We start from the raw sequence: 21756 nt of genomic DNA on the forward strand, positions 1-21756 counted from the left end.
GAGTGTCTGCCCCCTGGTGGTCAGTGGGCATCATAGCTACTGGCCGGCCGCTTAGGCTTTTATATATATAGATGAGTATCACCATTATTTTTAAGGTAATAGACCTTATTATAATAATTATAATAGACATATATAACTGTTTTATGAGTTATACATAATTATATACAACAATTATATAGAGAGACATATGTAATAATTATAATAGACTTAGTGACACGTCTGGATAGCTGAACTGTTACATAGCTATGTCTCCAGCATTCAGCAGAAGTTCACTGCCATTCCTGTTAGCGGTGTATAAAAGTTATAAATTTCTGGGTCTGTTTTAGGAGTCACTGCTGATTTGACCCTGTGTTTCCTCTCCTGTCCTGGTGGTTGATTGATAATTGGTGGCGGGGGAGGGGAGGGGAGGGCTGAACCTAAGTCATACAGGGTTCTCAACCACAAGGGAAGATGATGCTCCATAAACTTTTCATGCAAATACATGGTTTTACGTCAGCAGGGAGAACAAGATTTTCTGGGCACTGAAATGGCGTTTTTTCTGAAATCTAGTCCTTCCTCCCCCATAATAACACCCCCTTTTCGAGTTGGAGAGGTGAAGTGTTGGCTTCATGGACTTGTCAGATGTTAATGCCTCCTGCTTCCCCCATTTTTTTGGACAATGTGCTAGAAAAGAACTTCACAGCATGGGACACGTTCACGCGACATCTGACACACATTTCAGGACTGATCCCAGCAAGGACCCCAGCCACGAACGGAGCAAATGTAGTTTCCAAGATGGGCTTCAGGTGTCATTTGAGCAGCTCAGACCAAGTGACACAATTGTGTCTTTGATCTCTTAGCACATTTTCAAAGCAGCCTGTGGATTAGCTGCACGCAGAGGCAGCTGCTAGAGACGGTCAATTATTAATGCTCCGGCAGCAGGCCTCCCGCTTCTCCCTTATTCCTCAGATAAAAGGCGCCTAAAGGGGCCAGCAGGCGGGCTTGCTGCCGCCCCTACCCCGCCTGGTGGGGGTGACGCGGGGACCCGTGTCAGTGAGATGAAAGTGCACTTGTTCTAGAGTTACAGGGGAGGGCATCGTTTCTCTGACCCTTTCGCTTGCGTGAGGCGCGAGTCCCGAGTATTCAGAAATACGGGCTGAAACCCTCCTTTCTTTCCCGTTGGTAGGTGGTGGGGAGAAGGATGGAGATGAGAAGAGCTGACCTTTTTGTCTCTGGCTGAAAAATGAAGGCCGGTGTATTAGTTTGCTACGGCTGCCGAAACAAACGGCTACCAACTTAACTTAAACAGCCTCAGTGTGTTCTGTTACCATTCTGGGGGTCTGACGTCCAACACAGGCTGGAATCTAGGTGTGGGCGGGCGGGCTGCCTTTCTTTCTGGAAGTTCCTGGGGAGAATCTGTTTCCTGCTCCTTCGGGCAGAATCCAGCTCCTCACGGTGGTAGGACTGAGGCCCCGCCCCCTGCTGGCTGGCAGCCCCGGGCAGTTCCCAGCTTCTAGAAGCAGCCTCATCCCTTGGCTCGGCATCACTCTCCATCCTCAAGTCACATCTCTGGGATCCTCTCTGCTTTCCTCTTCCCTTGTTATGGTTCCTCTGGGCTCGCTGGGAGAACCTAGACGCACCTCCACATCTGCAGGCTCTTGCCCTAATCACATCCGCAAAGTCCCTTTTGCCATGTAAGGTCACATCTTCACAGGTGCCAAGACTTGGAGCGTGGACATTGTTGGGGGTCATTTTTCTGCCATGGATGGGGAGGATTGAATGGGACATTGTGGGAGACCAGGGTCCAGTTAGAGGTTCTGTGGTGGCCCAGGCAGGTGACCGGAACCCAGCATGCTCCGTACACAGCCCTCAGGGGACGTGTGAGCGTGGGGTTGGCCAGGCATCCTGGTTCCTCACTTACACTCCCTTACATCTTGGTGACACTCCCACTAGGAAAACGCGGAGTTCCAGTGATGTCGTGCCTTCAGCCACCAGCCCCGAGGTCCCTTGCTGAGTGGCAGGTGGAGGCACAGGAGAGTGCTGGTGGGGGTGGGACAAGGTCCCTGTAGTGAAGGGGGAGGTCACAGGGAGTGTGGGACCCTCTTCTCCATCTGTACGTGCGCAGGGTGGCAGGGAGGCTAAGCGCTTACCTAAGGAGATCGGTGAACACATAGACGCGCACACACAGGTGTGCGTGGGGCCTCTGGTGGCGACAGCTGCTCTCCAGTAACCATTGTTTCCTTCCTCTTAAAGCTGGAGCTCCGCATGAAAGAGGAGAGAGAGGACATTCCGATCCGGTGGTCCTTCCTCAGCGTGCCAGAGATGGCCATTACCATCCAGCCCCGAGCACCGGGGGAGGTCAGTCCATACATTCCTATGATGCCTCCGTCGGTGTGTTGGGAACGTGTGTGCGTTCTCATGGGTTGGATTCCCACTCTCACCCCGGGCTCCAGGCTGCCCCTGGAATCACCTGGCAGCTGTTAAGAACCCGGGAGCCTGCCTGCCACCCCCATGTGGGTGCCATGGGGCTGGGGAGCCCCCATGTGGGTGCCATGGAGCTGGGGAGCCCCCATGTGGGTGCCATGGGGCTGGAGAGCCCCCATGTGGGTGTCATGGGGCTGGGGAGCCCCCATGTGGGTGCCATGGGGCTGGGGAGTTTTTAGGTGTGCATGTGCGTCTTGAGGTTGCAAACTATTGAAGGAATGACGTTCTATCCCACCTGATGGTCAGATTCGCTCTCCTGCCTAGAAATGGCTTTACCTACAGCTCGGGCTGAGCCCAGCCAGCTCCAAGGTCATGACCTTCTTCCTCACCAGTTTTTGCAAAGACGTACCCCAAATCAGCCTCCTCCCTGCTCCCTGGGGTCTTGGCTGTTTGGAGAAGTGAATTCAGGAGTGGGAGTGGGCATGCTAGTCAGTTGTCGCCGTGTCCAGTTGCTGAAACGATCATGCAGAATTGTTTACACCAAAGGCTTAGGTTATTAGGTTCTTTCTTTGCAGCAGCTTTTACAAGAGTTCCTTGTGATTTTACCCTATTTCTGACTCTTGTTCAACAGCTGAAACATGTGAATTTAATAGGTGGTCTATAAATATTCAACTGTCCATGCCTTAAACTAGATATGGACAGTTGCTTTTTTTAAAATACTGGTAAGTGTGAATGGTGATTCTTTCAGCTTGCATGCATCAGAAGTGTCATTTGTGCCCAGTTGTTTAGTTACAGAACGGGCATGTGCGCAGTATCTCCCTCGTCGCCAGCTCTGTGTCTCTTTCTCCTTCTTCCATATTTGTGCCTCCTTCCTCCCACACGACATCCTTTGTTCTGTAACTTGCTCCCCTGGCACCATGCTGTTTAATGCTGGTGGTCTTTGATCTGGCATCTAGAAGGGTTCAGGAAATCTGGAGAAGGGGCTGTGCATAAATTAATCAAGAGTCTAGAGACAAAACATAATTTTGGAAGGTATATTGGGGAGAGTCAGAGAAGACTTAGTTAAAGGAACTAAGTTCTCCTTGTCTCAGGACCCCTTGCTTTTTATTAACACAATTTGTCCTAAGGCAAGGTGGAGATATACACATCAAAGGGTAGGGTTAGTACAGAATCCATTGTCAGATTGGGGAATAGCCTACAGCTGTTCAGGTGTTTGGCCAGGAGGAGGCAATAACATGTAGATTAAGATTGCCCTGAGCTGTCTGGCAGCAAGCAATCAATTTATGCATCCCTTTCAGGTTTGAGGAAATGCCTTTAGCCATTCCCAGCAGGCAATAACATATGTGACTCAGCCCTTGTTGAGTCCCCAAGTTCCATCAACCTTTCTATGAGACTCTTGCAATTATGACATGCTGGAACTGGCTTCCAGCAGCACCACTGTCGACCTCAGACCTGCCAACGTTCAGGGCGCTCCGCTGGCCCTTGTCTCAGAGTGTATCCTGCTGAGGGGTACCGAGTTCATGTTCAACAATGACTAGATTTTTTTTTCCCTCTGTGTGGTTATCATACCAATTTCATGTCTGGTGTTCTGCATTTGTGTCTGTTCGGATGCGGTATTAGGGTTTGTCCCCCATCTTTGTTGATTTACTTATTTTTTAATGTGCAAAATATTAACATGATTTTAAAGTCAAAGTTACATGAAACGTTATACTCAGAAGTCTATTCCCCATTTCTCTCCCTTCTACCACCATTCTTCTGCGTGCTGTAACACGTTTCTGTAGTTTTTATCTTTCCTGCGTTTCTTTTTATAAGAATGACCATATTCCTCCTTTCTTACCCAAATGGTGGGATACTACAGGTATATGTGCTTTTTATACCCTGCCCCCCCCCCATGTCCTGGACATTTCTCTGACCCCACATGCTGCTCATATTTGTGGGAAGTATGACTTCCCCAGTGAAGCAATTCTGTAGCTCAGCCAGCCCCCTGCCACTGGGTCCTGCTGGGTCCCGGTGGAGGAGATGGCATGTGGGCAGGGGGGTGGCGTGGAAGGAAGGTCCCCGAGGCAGCTGCTCTGGAGATCTAAGATGTAATGGACTCTGACATTCGAGTACCCCAACTCATCTTCCACCCTTGGTTTCCTCCTCTATAAAGTGTGGAGACATTGTGGGGGCTAAAGGATAAAAGTAGACAGCCCTCACCGTTTGGCTCAGTGGATAGAGCACCGGCCTGCGGACTGAAGGATCCTGGGTTTGATTTTGGTCAAGGGCACATGCCCAGGTTGTGGGCTCGATCCCCAGGAGGGGCGTGCAGCTGATCAATGATTCCCTCTCGTCTTTAATGTTTCTCTCTCTCTCTCCCTCTCCCTTTCTCTCTGAAATTAATAAAAATATATTTATTTAAAAAAGAGATAAAAGTAGACAAGAAATCGAGGTCCATCCATATAATGGAATGCCATTCAGGCGTAAACGCGAGTGAGGTTGTGATTCCTGCTGGAACTTGCATGACCCTGAGCACATGTTCAGGGAAAGAAGCCAGACATACGAGACCATGGCTGTGGGACTCCATGTTCCTCCCCATCCATCTCTATGCCATGTCCAGAACAGGCAAGCCCACAGGGTGGGAAGCAGAGCAGCGGTGGCAGGGCCTGTTGGGGGAGGGGATGAGGGTGACTGCCTGTGGGTGAGGAGTTTGCTTTGGGGGCGGTGATGAAAATATTTTGGAACAGGATAGAGGTGATGGTTGTCGAACACTTGGAAGGCACTAAATGCCGCTAAGATGCATCCTGTGAAATGGTTACTTTTATGTTACACAGAATCACACAGTGAGGGCTTTTCTGTGTGTGGCTCCTGTCACTCGACATGATGTCTGTGAGGTTCATCCGTGGTGTATGTGCTCATTGTCCTGGAGCATGCCACTGTGTGGCTGCCCCACCACGTATGGGGCCGTTTAGCTGTTGGTGGACACTTAGGTAGTTTCCAGTTTGGGGCTCTTAGGAATAGCAGTGCTGTGAACATTCGAGAATGCATGAACACAGTTCAGCTGGGTATTAATTGCTGTAGCTTTGTTGTTCTTCTAAAAGCTTGTCTTCGTTCTTCTCCGGCCTTTCCGTGTACTTGAATACTTTTTAATTTCAGGAAAATATCCAATGTTGTGCAAGAAAGAAAAACCACATGTCTGTACGTTTGGGGAAGATGACTGACAGGGGTATACACAGAAATATTAACATTCCTGTGGTGCACAACGGCTTTTTTTTTTTAAACCATTTTACCAGTTTGGCTCAGGGGTTTGAGCTTTTGCCCGTGGACCGAAGGGTCATGGGTTTGATTCGTGGTCAAGGACACGTGCCTTGGTTGCTGAATGCAGCCCTCGTAGGGGAGCGTGTGGGAGACAAACAATTGATGTGTCTCTCTCATGTTGATGTCTCTCTCCCTCCCCTCCCCCCCATTCTTCCTTCCATTCCACTCTCTCTGGAAATCAATGGAAAAAATATCCTCAAGTGAGGATTAAAATAAAACAAAATAAAATAAAATAAAATAAAATAAAATAAAGTGGTGAATTACTTCCAAGATCAGTAAAAAGGACCCTCTCTCCCAGATCTCTCATGGGTCCTGATCTGGCTTCCTGGATCCTGGCGATACCAGGTTTGCTCACCTGTCCTTTTGCACGCAGGCATGGTTATGAAATGATTTGGCGACTTCCTCCTCTTTCGGCAGGACCGGGCCGTGGAGGTGAAGGCAATATGTGACACTCTCAAGGATATTTTGAAGTACCTAGTAAGCTCTGCCTCCCCGTCGGTGGTTCTGAGCACCAAGCCCATGGACGTGCGGGAAGTCCAGGTGAGCTGCTCACGGGTGTGGGTGCTTCGAGGCCCCATAGGATCATGGTCCGCTGCCCGGAGCATCTGTGTGTGTTTCCGATGTTCCTCCGCCCCGCGCCCGTGCTTGCTGGTCCGTAATGACCACGCTCTGGGGAAGCTTCCAGTTCAGGGCACGGGGTTCCGAAGCTCCGGGGGCGGGGGCGAGGGGGATGGAAGGAAGAGGGCCACTCAGCATAGTCCCACCATAACTACGCTTGACCCTCCGCCTTCTAGGAGCCCAAGCTTGACTTTCTACTGTCCACTCAGAGCCTGAGGTCTTGGACGGCATCCTTCCAGAATTGAGGTGCCTGGGAAAACCAGTTAGCACTGGACAGACCCACTGGCTAGCCCAGGCTGGGGACAGCCCGGTGACCTGCAGCCTGGAGGAGGTGTCCACTGTCCGCTAGGCACCTGGCCTGGGTCAGGCATGGGCCCGCATGGGGGCTCCAGGCTCCGCCCACAGTACGATTCTGGGGAGCCCTCCCGGGCTGAATGCATTGCCGCTGTTGGGATACAGGAGGGTCCCCGCAGGGAAATGGTTCTGGTCTCTGGTACCCGACCTTCCCATACGAGGGGAAGCTGCCACAGCGCAGACCCCGGTTCAGGCTCCGCTGCCGCCCACGGTCACGGCTCCTCCTGTTCCTGCAGAATCTCCAGCGCACCTCACCTGCCCCTCAGGAACCCTGCCCGCCCAAACCTCCAAGGGCCCACGACCTCAAGTTATTGGTGAAGAACATCCGGGCCTCGCTGCTAAACGACGCTGGTGCTTCAGGTGGGTGACGTGGTGCGGGGCTCGGGGTGACGGCGGGGGCCTGGCCGCTGCAGAAGCCACTGTCGCACAGCACGCGCTGAGCGGACGGGCGACCTGTGGGTTCTCGGTGGCTCCCGCCAGGTGGGTCTGCAGTGTGATCCTGCCGTGAGCGAAGAAGACCCCCTGAGACCGTCATAATAATGCGAGCCCATTGGAATACAGCTGGGTTTTCCATACGTGCAGGAAGGAACACAGCTGTAGCTTTGCCCTTTTCCTTGAGTCTGGAAGGACCATTTACTTTTCTTTTTTTCTCTCCACTGTTGAGCCTGAAAATGCATGCTAAGCATCCCTGACCAACCTGCTTTCCTGGGGGGGAGGGGCCACGGGGTGGTTTAGGTGCATCAGAAGGGCTTTGGCCCAGCGGGGACCCTTCGGTGCAGAGAGGCTGCTATCTGAGTGGAGACAAAAGTTACCGCCGAAGGAATGCCTTCCAGGTGGTTCTGAATCGCTGCTGGGACCCCAAGTGCGTCGTAGCCGGGACAGGACACAGCTCTCCCCTGCGATTCAGTTTTGCTGAGAACAGCAGTAACCTCTTTTTCTATGGTCGGAGGATGTTGGGGTTACTTCTCTTTGTCTGCAAGGAGTTTCTTTCCGTTCCAAGTGCAGACAGGCCACATTTAACAGCCAGGACTCGGCAAAGCTGGTTGTGGTGATGGCCCGCATGCTGCCCTCCGGGGCCCCATGCTTAGCTACTAAGAGGGGACTTCCTGGACCCAGTCGGTCAGGGTTGGGGTCCCTTCGGGGTCTGAGTCTCCCCTGGGAGGTGATTGTGAAGATTGGTTAGTAAGGTGCTGCGTGTGGAACACCTAACGGCGCCAGGCACGTGGAGAAGGGCCGGTAGAGCCCAGTAATTGTTGATCACACAGTGTATTCAGGCTTGATGCCGAGGGGCGGGCAGTGCCGAGAGGCGGGCAGTGCCGAGGGGCGGGCAGTGCCGAGGGGCGGGCAGTGCTGAGGGGCGGGCAGTGCCTCGGAGCAGAAACAGCTGTTGGCTAGTGGAGTCCCATTACCTGGAAAAACCCAGAAAAGGTTGGAAGGGAGCTGAGTCAGCTATAAACACCACACCCGTGGTACGAAGGGAAGTGGGTTCTCTGTGAGTTGTCCCCAGATTTAGCAAGTGGTGAGTCTTGTCCAGAAGTGGGGACCACCTCTCTGTTGTGTTCAGGTCCCCCCCTACCGTGAGGCTGTGCCTGCAGCCAGAACTGAGGGGTGAGCAGGTGCTTGGGGTCAGTCCGCGGCTCTGCACATCCAGTGGGGATACAGTCTTTAACCCCAGATGCAGTGGGATGCTTTGAGAGTTTATACATGACAAATGGAAGAAAGTGGGTGAGCCAGGACCTTAGGCATTTTACTTAGCCTTTCTTTGAATGCAGAAGTGTCTTAAAGCTGTTAAGAAGCCGGCGTAAAAGGCAGTGCCTGCCTTTGTGTGATTCCAGGCCCCGCTAACCTCCGCTGCCACGTTCAGCTGAACGACCCCGTTCAGAAGCTCTCCAGCGCCCTCCCGAAAAACACTACTGACCTCACCTGGGAAGAAGAATTCACCTTGTGCGTGCAGCAGTTCCCGTGGGCCTGGGTTTCCATGGTGACACCTACTCAAGACTGCCAACCCCTGAGATCATTTCCTAGCACACAAAAACTATTTCTAATTTTTAAAAGGCATATTAAGCATCTGAGGTAGCTTTAAGTCAAACATAAATTTCTTTTGGAAGGCAGATCTATTTATGCTCCAAAGATATCCAGTGACATTTAATACCCATCCCTAATGCTAAAAATTATTAGAACAAGATTTATGGGCACTTCTTCAAAAGTATTTTTTTAGAGAAAATCACTGGAAGTGATAAAAACCAGAAGCAGTCCCAGTAACGTCAGGGGAAAGAGCCCCACTGTTGGTGCTAGAAGCACTGGTTGGCGCAATTAGATAAGATAAGGAAGTGACATAAAGTACCGACAAGGGCCCTGACTGGTTTGGCTCAGTGGATAGAGCGTCGGCCTGGCCTGCGGACTGAAGGGTCCCAGGTTCGATTCCAGTCAAGGGCATGTACGTTGGTTGCAGGCATATCCCCAGTAGGGGGTGTGCAGGAGGCAACTGGTCGATGTTTCTGACTCTCTATCCCTCTCCCTTCCTCTTTTTTTTAAAAAAAGTCAATAAGATATATTAAAAAAAAAAAAAAAAAGTACAGACAAGGAAGAGGCAGAACTAATCATTCCCTGGAGATGATATCATTGCATGATATGGCTACTCAGGAAAAGCAATTAAAACCACCCGAAGTAATAATATCAAAACTAACACAAAACTAACATTTCAGGAAAGTGGCTGACTACAAAAATACAGAAATCGATTACTTTCTGGTGCTTAATTAATAGACAAGTTACAAAAAGTAATAGAAGAACACATTCCATGTACCATATAAAGAGCTCTTATAAACCATTCATGAAAAGATGGCACTCTTTTAGAAAAGTGGGCAACGTTTTCAAACTAGAAATACAAAAGCGAGAACTCCTAGCATAGACAGATGGAAACTTCTGAAAAGATGCTCAACCTCAGCAATAGTGAGAGGGATGCAAAAGAGATTGTTTTCCACCTTACAGGTGGCTAAGCACTCAGAGAGCGAGGGTGGCCAGTGGAGTGTAAATTGGAAACACCATTCTGGAGGTCAGCGATGTGTAAAAATTAAAGAAAATCTCTTCAATACATGTACCTCTTGGCTGGCAGTGACAGTTTTTCTAAGGACGTAACCACCCAGCCGGGCTGAGATGCGTGTCTGAAGGTGATTTGCTAACTGGGTTATAATCACGAGATATTAAAGCAACCAACTCGTTATTAAGTGTTGGTTATTAAGGAATTAGCTAAGTAAAATCCCATTAGGCCAACAGTGGGATAGACACCTATTAAAAGTGGTGTTGCTCTGTAGTTATTGGCATGGAAAGAGGTCCATGGTACCCTAAGTGAAAGAAATAGGTTACAAAGAAGCAGTAAGGCATATTATGTTCTATATTTTGGTTTTTTTTTTGTTTTTTTTTTAAATATATTTTATTGATTTTTTACAGAGAGGAAGGGAGAGGGATAGAGAGTTAGAAACATCGATGAGAGAGAAACATCGATCAGCTGCCTCCTGCACACCCCCTACTGGGGATGTGCCCGCAACCAAGGTACATGCCCTTGACCGGAATCGAACCTGGGACCTTTCAGTCCGCAGGCCGACGCTCTATCCACTGAACCAAACCGGTTAGGGCTATATTTTGTTTTTAGACAAGGACATCGCTACCCTTTGGTAGGGTCACTCATGGCCCCATGGGGCTCTTTAAATTTCACGTCATTGAAATTAAATCCAGTTCCTCAGTGTGCGCTGGCCACATTTCAAGTTTTCAAAAGCCATCGTGGCTCATGGCCACCACAGTTGCAAGCACCTGTGTGAAATATGTCCGTCGTCATCAGAACGTTGGATAATTCTAGGAGACTAGGCACCCAATATTAAGAGCAACCATTGCTGGATAATGAGGTTGCAGATAATCTTTATATTTTTGGTTATGTGTCTCGCAGTTTTTAAAATAGTGATGATGACTAGTCCTTCCTATAGTCAGAAGAAAGTACTATTTCAAAAAGTAAGGACTCACAGCTTTTTCCCTCTGTACAGTGAGTTGAACGCCAAGTCGAAGGAGTTGCACCTGCAGATCTCGGAGGATGGGCAATCCTCAGAAGGTGGGTGGCGAGCAGGAGGACAGAGGCCCTGCACTCGGCCTCGGGAAGGGTCATCCAGGGCCCTGACCAGAGTGGTGGGAAGCTGGGGAGGGCGGGAGACCCAGAGGAGGCCTGCCCCTCCCCCATACCATCTGGGCCTCCCAAGGGAATGTTTGGTTGAAAGTCCATTCAGTTATTAATACAGTACATGGGAAAGAGTATATTCAAATAGTTTTTTTTTTATTTGTTTAACAAATATCCAGAGTCTTTTATTTAACAATTCTTGGTTTAGAGAAGCAGTTCTCAACCCTCTTAGCCTCAATAGCCCTTAAAAAATTTTTTTTAATTATGACGAAATACATGTTGCAACATTTATCACCTTGGCCATTTTTTTAGCGTACAGCTCAGCGGCATTAAGCGCATTCACATTGTGGTGCAACCATCACCACCATCCATCCACCTCAGAACTCCTTTCATCTTGCAAACCTGAAACTCAGTCCCCATTGAACACTGACTCCCCGCCCCCTCCCCAGCCCCTGGCATCGCCATCCTGTCTGTCTATGGATTTCAACTGGCTTTTCCTTGGAGAATGAGCCGCAGCAGCTCACATTGAACACATGCTTTAGATGCAGGAAAGCAACAATTAGAGGTGAAAAACACACCGTATCACCAAAGTGAATGTGGACCTGTTACAGTTGAGTAGTTTCAATATCGATTAGATTTTTTAAAATCCCCATAAACATACCAAAATGGGGAGGTGTGTGTGGCGGGGGGGGGGGGGGGGGGGGTGCTTTCCTGTCTTATCCAGCTGTGTGTCCCAGCCCTTTGCTTATCGGCTGACATCACAAAGATCCAGGGAAAGCCGTCCCACTCATTAGCGAGAACTCTGAGGCGGCTGCCTTGACCTGCTGTCCTGAGATGACTGGACTGCCCCTGAGGTCAGAGCTGACCTTCCCAGAGCCGGGCGTGCACGCTCGGGGCCACGGTTTGCCTGGGGAGAAGCGGCTCCTGGTTTATCCCCGGGGGCCCCACTCCTCTTGGCTCCATTGGAATTTCATCCCAGCCGGATGGGGGACTGTGAAATTTCAAGCCTAAAACAAACACACACACACAAACATAACAAAGAACCGCCATGGAGCCTTTACTCAGACTCACCTATGTCCACATTTTCTCCATTTCCTTTATTATTTGTGCTCACCCGCGGTCACTCCCGCTTGTGCACATGCTCTCTCTCTAACACGCACACACATGCACACACACGAGGGTAAATGTGGGGACCATCTGAGGGCAATTCTATACGTCATGGTCCTTTCACCCCTCCATTCCTTAGGGTGCATAACAAATGGGGCTGTTCTCACACGTCCCTGGAACAGTTACCAGTTTCCTGAATTGACGTGGAACGGTTCTTTAATCCGCCGCCCAGATTCTCATTTTTGTCAGTTGACCCACAGCTCATGTTCCGAGCAGCTGTTTCCCCCGGCTGTGCAGGTTCCGACGCTGCCTGAAGCGTCACATCTCTTAGCCTCCCCTGTCTTTTTCTGACCCTGACATTTGTCGAATGTTTCCAAGCGAACAGGGCCGCCATCGGGAGTCGGTCTGGCTGTAGCCGTCACCCTGGCCGTTCTGCTGGGCTGGGTCTGGCTGTAGCCGTCACCCTGGCCGTTCTGCTGTGCTGGGTCTGGCTGTAGCCGCTCACCCTGGCCGTTCTGCTGGGCTGGGTCTGGCTGTAGCCGTCACCCTGGCCGTTCTGCTGGGCTGGGTCTGGCTGTAGCCGTCACCCTGGCCGTTCTGCTGGGCTGGGTCTGGCTGTAGCCGTCACCCTGGCCGTTCTGCTGGGCTGGGTCTGGCTGTAGCCGTCACCCTGGCTGTTCTGCTGGGCTGGGTCTGGCTGTAGCCGTCACCCTGGCCGTTCTGCTGGGCTGGGTCTGGCTGTAGCCGTCACCCTGGCCGTTCTGCTGGGCTGGGTCTGGCTGTAGCCGTCACCCTGGCCGTTCTGCTGGGCTGGGTCTGGCTGTAGCCGCTCACCCTGGCCGTTCTGCTGGGCTGGGTCTGACTGTAGCCGTCACCCTGGCCGTTCTGCTGGGCTGGGTCTGGCTGTAGCCGTCACCCTGGCCGTTCTGCTGGGCTGGGTCTGGCTGTAGCCGTCACCCTGGCCGTTCTGCTGGGCTGGGTCTGGCTGTAGCCGTCACCCTGGCCGTTCTGCTGGGCTGGGTCTGGCTGTAGCCGTCACCCTGGCCGTTCTGCTGGGCTGGGTCTGGCTGTGGCCGCTCACCCTGGCCGTTCTGCTGGGCTGGGTCTGGCTGTAGCCGTCACCCTGGCCGTTCTGCTGGGCTGGAAACATCCACAGCGCTCGCTCATTGCTGTGTCCTGTCTTCTAGCTCTGCTGGCGATGACGACCATCCCTCTAGATTTGTTCAAGAAGCAGCCTTCCGGGCCGCAGAGCTTCATGCTGACCCGCGGGCCCTCGGCGGACAGCGCGGCCCTGGGTTCAGTCACCGCGGAGGTACGTGGCCAGGTTCCCACTTAAGAGGAGGAGCGTCTTCGTTGTGGGCCGTCAGAGTCTGGCTCTTTGACCAGGAAACGAAGCTCCTCCGAGAAGTCCTAGGCTTGACCGGGACCCTTCCTGCCCCCGACCTGGCCGAGCGGTCCACCCTATGAAACACCCCCCAGGGCCGCATCACGAGGGCCTGACCCAGAAAGGGCTGTCCGTTTGTCCCCCCGGCCTTTGTCCCCATCGTGTGTGTGGCATGGCTGGGTTGGAGCATGGGACTCGCCGGCCTGTGTCAGTCCCCGGGGGACCTGCGTTCATTCTAATACTAACGTCGTTCATTCTGACCCTAACTGAGCGATCGGGGTGCAGCGGAGGCCAGCGGGCCGTGCGGGGGTCCTGGCACTGACCGGACAACCCACGAGCGGCCTTCTCCGCAGTTCTGTTACGTGGAACCCGCAGAGGCGAAATCCTGGCACACCCCCCCGCCTGTTCCTGCCGCCAAGGTAGAGAAAGACCGCACGGTGATGCCCTGCGGGACTGTGGTCACGACCGTCACTGCCGTGAAAACCAAGCCTCGCTTCGACGCCGGGAGGGCGTCCCCGCTGAGCTCGGGTGAGAGGGCAAAACAGTGTCTCTGAGTCCCGGGGAGGCAGGGTGCCTGGCGCCGTGTGGTTGTTAAGCACATCTCGTGGCACCAGGGGTCGTGACTTCTGTGTAGCTTTTTCTTTTTTTTAGAAAATTATCTTCCTGCTTTGTCAAATGAATGACAACCTTGTAGTCTATTCTGAAGCTGAAACTGAGATAGTGGATGAAAGAGCTGGTTAACTTCGTAACTCCGCTACGGTCACGGGGCGGGGGGCACCACGCGCTCTGAAACATGGGTGCACATGGTCAGGGTGGAGTTTCTTATGTTAAGATCGTGGCTCAGAAGGCTTGATGGGCAGTCATGTCAGACGCAGCGGAATTCCGAACCTGTTCCCACAGCACGGCCTGGGAGACACCTGTATGATCATTATTTTTTAAATTCATACGGTGTTTCTGCTCATACTGAGGTAGGATCTTCCCAGCGTAGACTGCTTTGCTTTCTGTTATGAATGCAAAACAGAATGTGACACTCGCCCTCAGGGAAAGCATTTCTGAAATTTTATGTAAACCTGAGCTTCCAGCACCCCTTTTTGGCAACCCCCCCCCCCAAAAAAAGAGAAAAGAGTAAGAGATTGTTAGGCAGTCTTGAGGTTTGGCCGTGCCTTCGCCAGCGTCATGCGATCCGGTTGACGTGAGGTGTGGTCTCACGCCCCGGTAATGGGTTCAGGCGACGTGGGCTAACCAGCCTTTGTCCCTGGCAGAGTCTCCACTGCGGACGCCCGTCAAGGTGAGGGTGATCGAGAAGGACATCTCCGTCCAAGCCATCTCCTGCCACAGCCCTCCCGTCAGCAAAACGTTGTCTTCTTCAGACACAGGTAACGCCCGCCCCACGGCCTCCCTCTGCCCCTCTGGGCTCCGCCCTCTGGGCTCCTCCCTCTGTCAATGTGGGCTCCTCCCTCTGCCCCTCTGGGCTCCTCCCTCTGTCCCTCTGGGCTCCTCCCTCTGGGCTCCTCCCTCTGTCCCTCTGGGCTCCTCCCTCTGCCCCTCTGGGCTCCTCCCTCTGTCAATGTGGGCTCCTCCCTCTGGGCTCCTCCCTCTGCCCCTCTGGGCTCCTCCCTCTGCCCCTCTGGGCTCCGCCCTCTGCCCCTCTGGGCTCCTCCCTCTGCCCCTCTGGGTCCTCCCTCTGGGCTCCTCCCTCTGTCCCTCTGGGCTCCTCCCTCTGCCCCTCTGGGTCCTCCCTCTGGGCTCCCTCTGGGCTCCTCCCTCTGCCCCTCTGGCCTCCTCCCTCTGGGCTCCTCCCTCTGCCCCTCTGGGCTCTTCCCTCTGGGCTCCTCCCTCTGCCCCTCTGGATTCCTCCCTCTGCCCCTCTGGGCTCCTCCCTCTGCCTCTCTGGGCTCCTCCCTCTGGGCTCCTCCCTCTGCCCCTCTGGGTCCTCCCTCTGGGCTCCTCCCTCTGCCCCTCTGGGCTCTGCCCTCTGCCCCTCTGGGCTCTTCCCTCTGGGCTCCTCCCTCTGCCCCTCTGGATTCCTCCCTCTGCCCCTCTGGGCTCCTCCCTCTGCCTCTCTGGGCTCCTCCCTCTGGGCTCCTCCCTCTGCCCCTCTGGGCTCTTCCCTCTGGGCTCCTCCCTCTGCCTCTCTGGGCTCCTCCCTCTGGGCTCCTCCCTCTGCCCCTCTGGGTCCTCCCTCTGGGCTCCTCCCTCTGCCCCTCTGGGCTCTGCCCTCTGCCCCTCTGGGCTCTTCCCTCTGGGCTCCTCCCTCTGCCTCTCTGGGCTCCTCCCTCTGGGCTCCTCCCTCTGTCCCTCTGGGCTCTTCCCTCTGGGCTCCTCCCTCTGCCCCTCTGGGCTCCTCCCTCTGGGCTCCTCCCTCTGCCTCTCTGGGTCCTCCCTCTGGGCTCCTCCCTCTGCCCCTCTGGGCTCCTCCCTCTGTCCCTCTGGGCTCCTCCCTCTGCCCCTCTGGGTCCTTCCTCTGGGCTCCTCCCTCTGTCCCTCTGGGCTCCTCCCTCTGCCCCTCTGGGTCCTCCCTCTGGGCTCCTCCCTCTGCCCCTCTGGCCTCCTCCCTCTGGGCTCCTCCCTCTGCCTCTCTGGGCTCCTCCCTCTGGGCTCCTCCCTCTGCCCCTCTGGGTCCTCCCTCTGGGCTCCTCCCTCTGTCCCTCTGGGCTCCTCCCTCTGCCCCTCTGGGCTCCTCCCTCTGTCCCTCTGGGCTCCTCCCTCTGCCCCTCTGGGCTCCTCCCTCTGCCCCTCTGGGTCCTCCCTCTGTCCCTCTGGGCTCCTCCCTCTGCCCCTCTGGGCTCCTCCCTCTGCCCCTCTGAGCTCCTCCCTCTGCCCCTCTGAGCTCCTCCCTCTGCCCCTCTGGGCTCCTCCCTCTGGGCTCCTCCCTCTGCCCCTCTGGGCTCCTCCCTCTGCCCCTCTGGGCTCCTCCCTCTGCCCCTCTGGGCTCCTCCCTCTGCCCCTCTGGGCTCCTCCCTCTGGGCTCCTCCCTCTGCCCCTCTGGGCTCCTCCCTCTGGGCTCCTCCCTCTGCCCCTCTGGGCTCCTCCCTCTGGGCTCCTCCCTCTGCCCCTCTGGGCTCCTCCCTCTGCCCCTCTGGGCTCCTCCCTCTGCCCCTCTGGGCTCCTCCCTCTGGGCTCCTCCCTCTGCCCCTCTGGGCTCCTCCCTCTGCCCCTCTGTGCTCCTCCCTCTGTCCCTCTGGGCTCCTCCCTCTGCCCCTCTGGGCTCCGCCCTCTGTCCCTCTGGGCTCCGCCCTCTGCCCCTCTGGGCTCCTCCCTCTGCCCCTCTGGGCTCCTCCCTCTGTCCCTCTGGGCTCCTCCCTCTGTCCCTCTGGGCTCCGCCCTCTGCCCCTCTGGGCTCCTCCCTCTGCCCCTCTGGGCTCTTCCCTCTGCCCCTCTGGGCTCCTCCCTCTGCCCCTCTGGTCTCCGCCCTCTTCCCCTCTGGTCTCCGCCCTCTGCCCCTCTGGGCTCCGCCCTCTGCCCCTCTGGGCTCCTCCCTCTGCCCCTCTGGGCTCCTCCCTCTGCCCCTCTGGTCTCCGCCCTCTGCCCCTCTGGTCTCCGCCCTCTGCCCCTCTGGGCTCCGCCCTCTGCCCCTCTGGGCTCCTCCCTCTGCCCCTCTGGGCTCCTCCCTCTGTCCCTCTGGGCTCCGCCCTCTGCCCCTCTGGGCTCCTCTCTCTGTCCCTCTGGGCTCCTCCCTCTGTCCCTCTGGGCTCCTCCCTCTGCCCCTCTGGGCTCCGCCCTCTGCCCCTCTGGGCTCCTCCCTCTGTCCTTCTGGGCTCCTCCCTCTGCCCCTCTGGGCTCCTCCCTCTGCCCCTCTGGGCTCCTCCCTCTGCCCCTCTGGGCTCCGCCCTCTGCCCCTCTGGGCTCCGCCCTCTGCCCCTCTGGGCTCTGCCCTCTGCCTTGCGCCTGATGAGGGGAGCATTTGTTTGGGGAGTTTGGGAAGTTCTTTTGAGCAGTAAGTTAAGCGCTGGAAAAAGAGGGAACTCGAAGTTGACTGAAGACCAGGAAGGGTTAGCACCCTGCTGTAGTGAAGGAGGCGCTGTAACATAACGAACGTAGAACCCAGCTCCGGCCTCACTTTATGAAATTCCTGAACGTTCCTTTTTCTCTTGTTCAACGTGCCCGCTACGTGACGACCATGAAGTAGGTGGGGCTCCAGCTGTCCCCGAAACCCGTTGGGCAGGAGGAGCTCCCCCAGAACCCTGGCTGCGCACTCCCATTTCTGTGGTCCCTTCATGGTGACTTTAAAGGCTGTGCTGCTGTCTCCGAATCACAGCACAGCCTCAGTGTGGGGCTCGGAGAAGGGCGAGGGGGGCAGCTTCTTTCTGGCTCCGCTCCCCATTCCCGAGTCTGTTTCTGATCTTGCCAAGGTCAGGGGTGGGCAAGGAGGAGCAGGTGGGCCTGGGGGGGGCGGGTTCCCCTTGACGGGTGCTGTCTTAGGGTGTTCTGGATCCTCTCAGCCCGTGGGAGTCGAAAATGGTCTCTGTCCCTGTGGGAGTTTTCGGATTCCCGGGACGCAGCCCTGCAGGGTCCCAGCCCCGCTCCCATCCTGTCCGTTGGAGTCATTGGGAATCACAGCACCGCTCTCCCCTAAAGCATCCTCCCCAACCTCCTCTCGTGGCCCTCCTGTCTCCTCACCGTGGGGCATGGCCAGGCAGTTCTGCTGTGTTGGTCCTGTCGCCACTCCCTTTGGAATGGAGCACCTGTCGCCTGCAGGCCATGGCCGAAACTGAGATGAGAAAGCGTTCTTTTACATCAGGAACGGGAACCTTTTCCCGCCAAGGGCCATTTGGACATTTATAATATCGTTGGTGCAATTAACCCACCCTACTGCCTCGGCAGGGCCTTACACGGCCCTCGGGCCCAGAAGCTCCCCTCCTGTGTTACATCCTGCTCTGTGTAGATTGTCACCTTCATCTTCCTTTAGCAGAACCGGGGCGGGGCATCCCGCCCCGCCACCGACCTGGCTGCCTGGCAATTTCCCCGTTTCTCAGTCGAGGATTTAGAAAGGACCCACTTCAGGGCTTGGGGGACCGTTGGATGAGATAACGCGCACAGAGCCCCGTGCACAGTGCCTGGGGCGTGCGGAGTGTCCCCAGATGTTGCCCGTGCGTGGTACTGACTGGGAGAAGGGGCCGCTTGTATGCGCTGGCCCCTCAGCCTGACACTAGCCGTGGTCGCCAGTCTCGCCAGGGACGGGGAGTGACTGCTCTGCCCCTCGAAGGTCCAGGTCCCCGAAAGGTTAGCGGCCTTTTGTTTACCTGCTCATTGTCTTCCATCACCGACCGAGCAGTAGCTCACACACAGACGCACGCTTGTACCCTCCCGTGAGGATCACGCAGAGTCAGGGGCCCTCTGAGGGGCCACAGAGGCGTCAGCGCTGCCCTCCCCCCGCAGAACTGCTGGTGTTGAATGGCTCGGATCCAGTGGCCGAGGTCGCCATCCGGCAGCTCAGCGAATCTTCGAAGCTGAAGCTGAAGTCGCCGCGGAAGAGGAGCACGATCATCATATCAGGGATCTCCAAGGTGCGCGCTCGGGGCTGGCGTCTGTCCCCAGCCTCTGTCCCCCCCCCCCCCCCCACGGGAGCTGGCGGTGTTTACAAATGTCAGGTTAGGCCCCTCAGCCTGCCAGGGGCCGGTTCGTGGCATTTCCTCCGTGCAGCTCGCCCTGTGGATGAAGGAAACGTGGCCGTTTCCGACCAGGGTGCGGTGGCTGTCGAGAGGTCGGTGAATCATTTGAAGAAAAGTTACTGAAAGAGAAAGGCCGGCGTGATGTGAGACCCCCCTGGGGACGGCACCTCCACCCTTATCACCGCGTGGTTATGGGGCGCTTTCCCTTCCCACGTTACACATTTCCAAACCGTATCCATGTTTCGCAATGCGTGTTATGCCCTTTGCACTCAGAGGCATGGAGCTTGTTTTTAAACATGTTCTGATCCCCTTCTCTCTGTCGCTCTGTGACGTTTGTCCAGAGCGGATGGTGAGCGCGAGGCCGTCCCTGGTGGGCGCCAGGCAGGCCAGGCTGCCGGAGAGGCCAGCCCCTCGGCAAGGGGCCACGTGGCGGTCCTGACGCTTCTCTAACATTTCAGACACCCAGGGAGCTCTCCAACAGCTCATCCCCCTCCCCGAGGGCAATGTGAGCAATGGAGGGAGAGCTGGGAGATTCGATGGTGGGAGGGACCAAGGAGGAGGAACTGTTGAACCCTGAGGGCGAGTAGATTCTTCCAGGGCACCGGAGGGTGGGCAGGAGGGCCCTGCACTCTCAGCTACCGGGAGAAAGGCCAGGATGGGTCACGGGAGGTGCCAGAGGCGAGTCACCAGTGTTGCCATTAAACTCAGGGCATGGGTGGCCGGTGCCCAGGTCCCAGCAGGCACAGCTGGCTGGTGGCCTCAGCAGCATCACCCAAGAGCGAGTCCTGCCTCTCTGGTTTCCTGCTTGCACTTCCAGCAACAGCCAGCAGGCGGCGATGGCCTCTCTGGAAGCTCCCTGACCCAGGGCGGTGTTTGTTTTTTTTTTTTTTGAAGTTCTGGGTACACGTGAATGAAAAAAGGATGAGACCTTGGTCATCTCCTCTAAGGCTTTATTTTAGATCATTAGGAGCTCATGGGCCTTCACATTTGATGCAGTTGTTACTTGCTCACTTTGTCCGACCTCCAGTCAGTGGGCACTCCTGCAAGCCAGCACTTGAATCAGAACGTGCAGTTCCCTGTCACTGAGCAGACGCTCCTGGGCACCTGCTCCCAGGTTAGAACCACAGACCAGCCCCGTGCCCCCCCAGAGCCCTTTCCCACCCTCCAAAGAGACACTTTCCTGACTCCCAGCCCGGGTTAGTGTAGCACCGACACGGGTTTTACACACGTGTAATGCTTAGGGTACCCGGTGCATACCAATTCGTTTCTACTTTCAGGAAACCTAAAAATGCTGTAGAAACAAAGATTCAAAGACGGGCTGAATCTGGGGCTCCGGGGTTCCCCTATGACCTCTCTGAGACTGACAAGGACAAACTCACTCTTCCACCTCACCTCGGGGTTCCCATAGGCGCCTGGCCGGCCCATGTGCTGGGGCAGGGATGTCACCTCCCCCGACCCCTTCCAGATTCCCAGCTCAGGCTGTGCCCCTTGCAGTGACAGTTTCAGCCCCCCGACATGCAGCTGCCAATATATATATATTTTTTTAATATTCAGTTCTTTTTTAATTTAATTTTTAAAAAGTCTCATTTAGGACATGCTTAGAGAGAGGAAGAGAGAGAGAGAGAGAAAGAGAGAGAGAGAGAGAGGCATCGGTCAGTTGCCTTGTGTATGCTCCCTGACTGGGAATTAAACCTACAACCCAGGTATGTGCCCTGACTGGGAATCGAACCAGCAACCTTCCGGTGCATGGGGACGACAGCCACCAACTGAGCCACTCTGGCGGGCACAGCCGCCATGTTAAAGGAGCTGCCTCTGGTGACGGGGGTGGGGGGGGGGGGGGGCGGGCCTCTCTGACACTTTGAAATTAGTCAGGATGTTGGGGCTAATTTCCATGTGTCCTTTAACCTTCCCTCACACTGACTTTCTCTCTCCGGGACAGACCTCTCTATCTCAGGACAGTGACGCTGCCCTGATGCTGGACTATGCGGCCTCTATGGACAGCAACTGCCAGGAGGACACGGCGTCCCAGCCGGGGGTGGCCTTGGCCTCTGCCCCGCCCGAGGAGGAGGAGGGGGAGGCCTCAGCCCAGGCCTCGCCGGCCCCGGAGCCCCAGGACTGCGAGCTGGCCTCCTGGGACTCGGAGAAGGAGTCGCAGGCTGAGGCGTGGGACGGCCACGCCCCGCTGGACCCCGACGGGGATGAGCTGTCGGAGAGTTCCCTGAGTGTCTGGGAGCCGGGGGCTCCCAAAAAGCATAAAGGTACGTGACCCTGCACCCCGAAACCGACCGCGGATGGCTTTGCTCTTGTGCTGGTTTCCAAGCTTCTAGTTCTCCTTGTCTGCTTTCTTTCCCTCCCCTGCAAGCACCCCACCCCGGCGTTCCCAGCACAGACGCCTGCGTTGAGGGTCTGAGCCGCCTGGGCTGGGGGTGCAGGGCAGGGCGTCAGAGTCCTTCTGAGTGAATGGTGGGGTTCATGCTCGGAGGGACCCCTCCTCTGTCGGCCCCACCCCCAGAATAGAACTAAACCAGGCAGAGACAGGGCCCCCTCAGTGTGGAGGTTGGCCTCTCTGCTCACTGGTGCCTCTCAGACGCTCCCCTCCAACCAAAACCAAACCAACCTCCCGCTGGGACCTAACCCTCCCCTGGAGAGAGAAGCTTCCAGAAAGGGAACCGATCAACTTAGTGTGTGTCCTGATGAGGTGATCATTTCATTAGAAGGACCTGCGCTTCCATTAGCTCTCCGCCAGGGCTTCACGTGGGAATTCCTCCCCGTGCGGGCACTTCGGACGACAGGGACGGCAGGGAACTTGCGGAGGGAGT

The 21756-nt window shown here is 55.5% G+C and overlaps 1 protein-coding gene across 1 annotated transcript in view; it reads left to right on the forward strand.

The window, feature by feature from the left end:
* The window catches only part of C2CD2 (C2 calcium dependent domain containing 2), a 52519-nt gene that overhangs the window by 22511 nt on the left and 8252 nt on the right, over window positions 1-21756 (forward strand). Inside the window, exons 4-13 of the mRNA XM_080654620.1 lie at window positions 2233-2337; window positions 6118-6240; window positions 6909-7032; window positions 8508-8616; window positions 10707-10771; window positions 13129-13253; window positions 13679-13853; window positions 14588-14701; window positions 18705-18832; window positions 20877-21195. Of these exons, the coding sequence (XP_080510746.1) occupies window positions 2233-2337; window positions 6118-6240; window positions 6909-7032; window positions 8508-8616; window positions 10707-10771; window positions 13129-13253; window positions 13679-13853; window positions 14588-14701; window positions 18705-18832; window positions 20877-21195 (1387 nt within the window). The remainder of the gene's footprint in view (window positions 1-2232; window positions 2338-6117; window positions 6241-6908; window positions 7033-8507; window positions 8617-10706; window positions 10772-13128; window positions 13254-13678; window positions 13854-14587; window positions 14702-18704; window positions 18833-20876; window positions 21196-21756) is intronic.

The sequence above is a fragment of the Plecotus auritus genome (assembly GCF_963455305.1).
Source record: "Plecotus auritus genome assembly, chromosome: 2".
NCBI classification, from domain to species: domain Eukaryota; kingdom Metazoa; phylum Chordata; class Mammalia; order Chiroptera; family Vespertilionidae; genus Plecotus; species Plecotus auritus.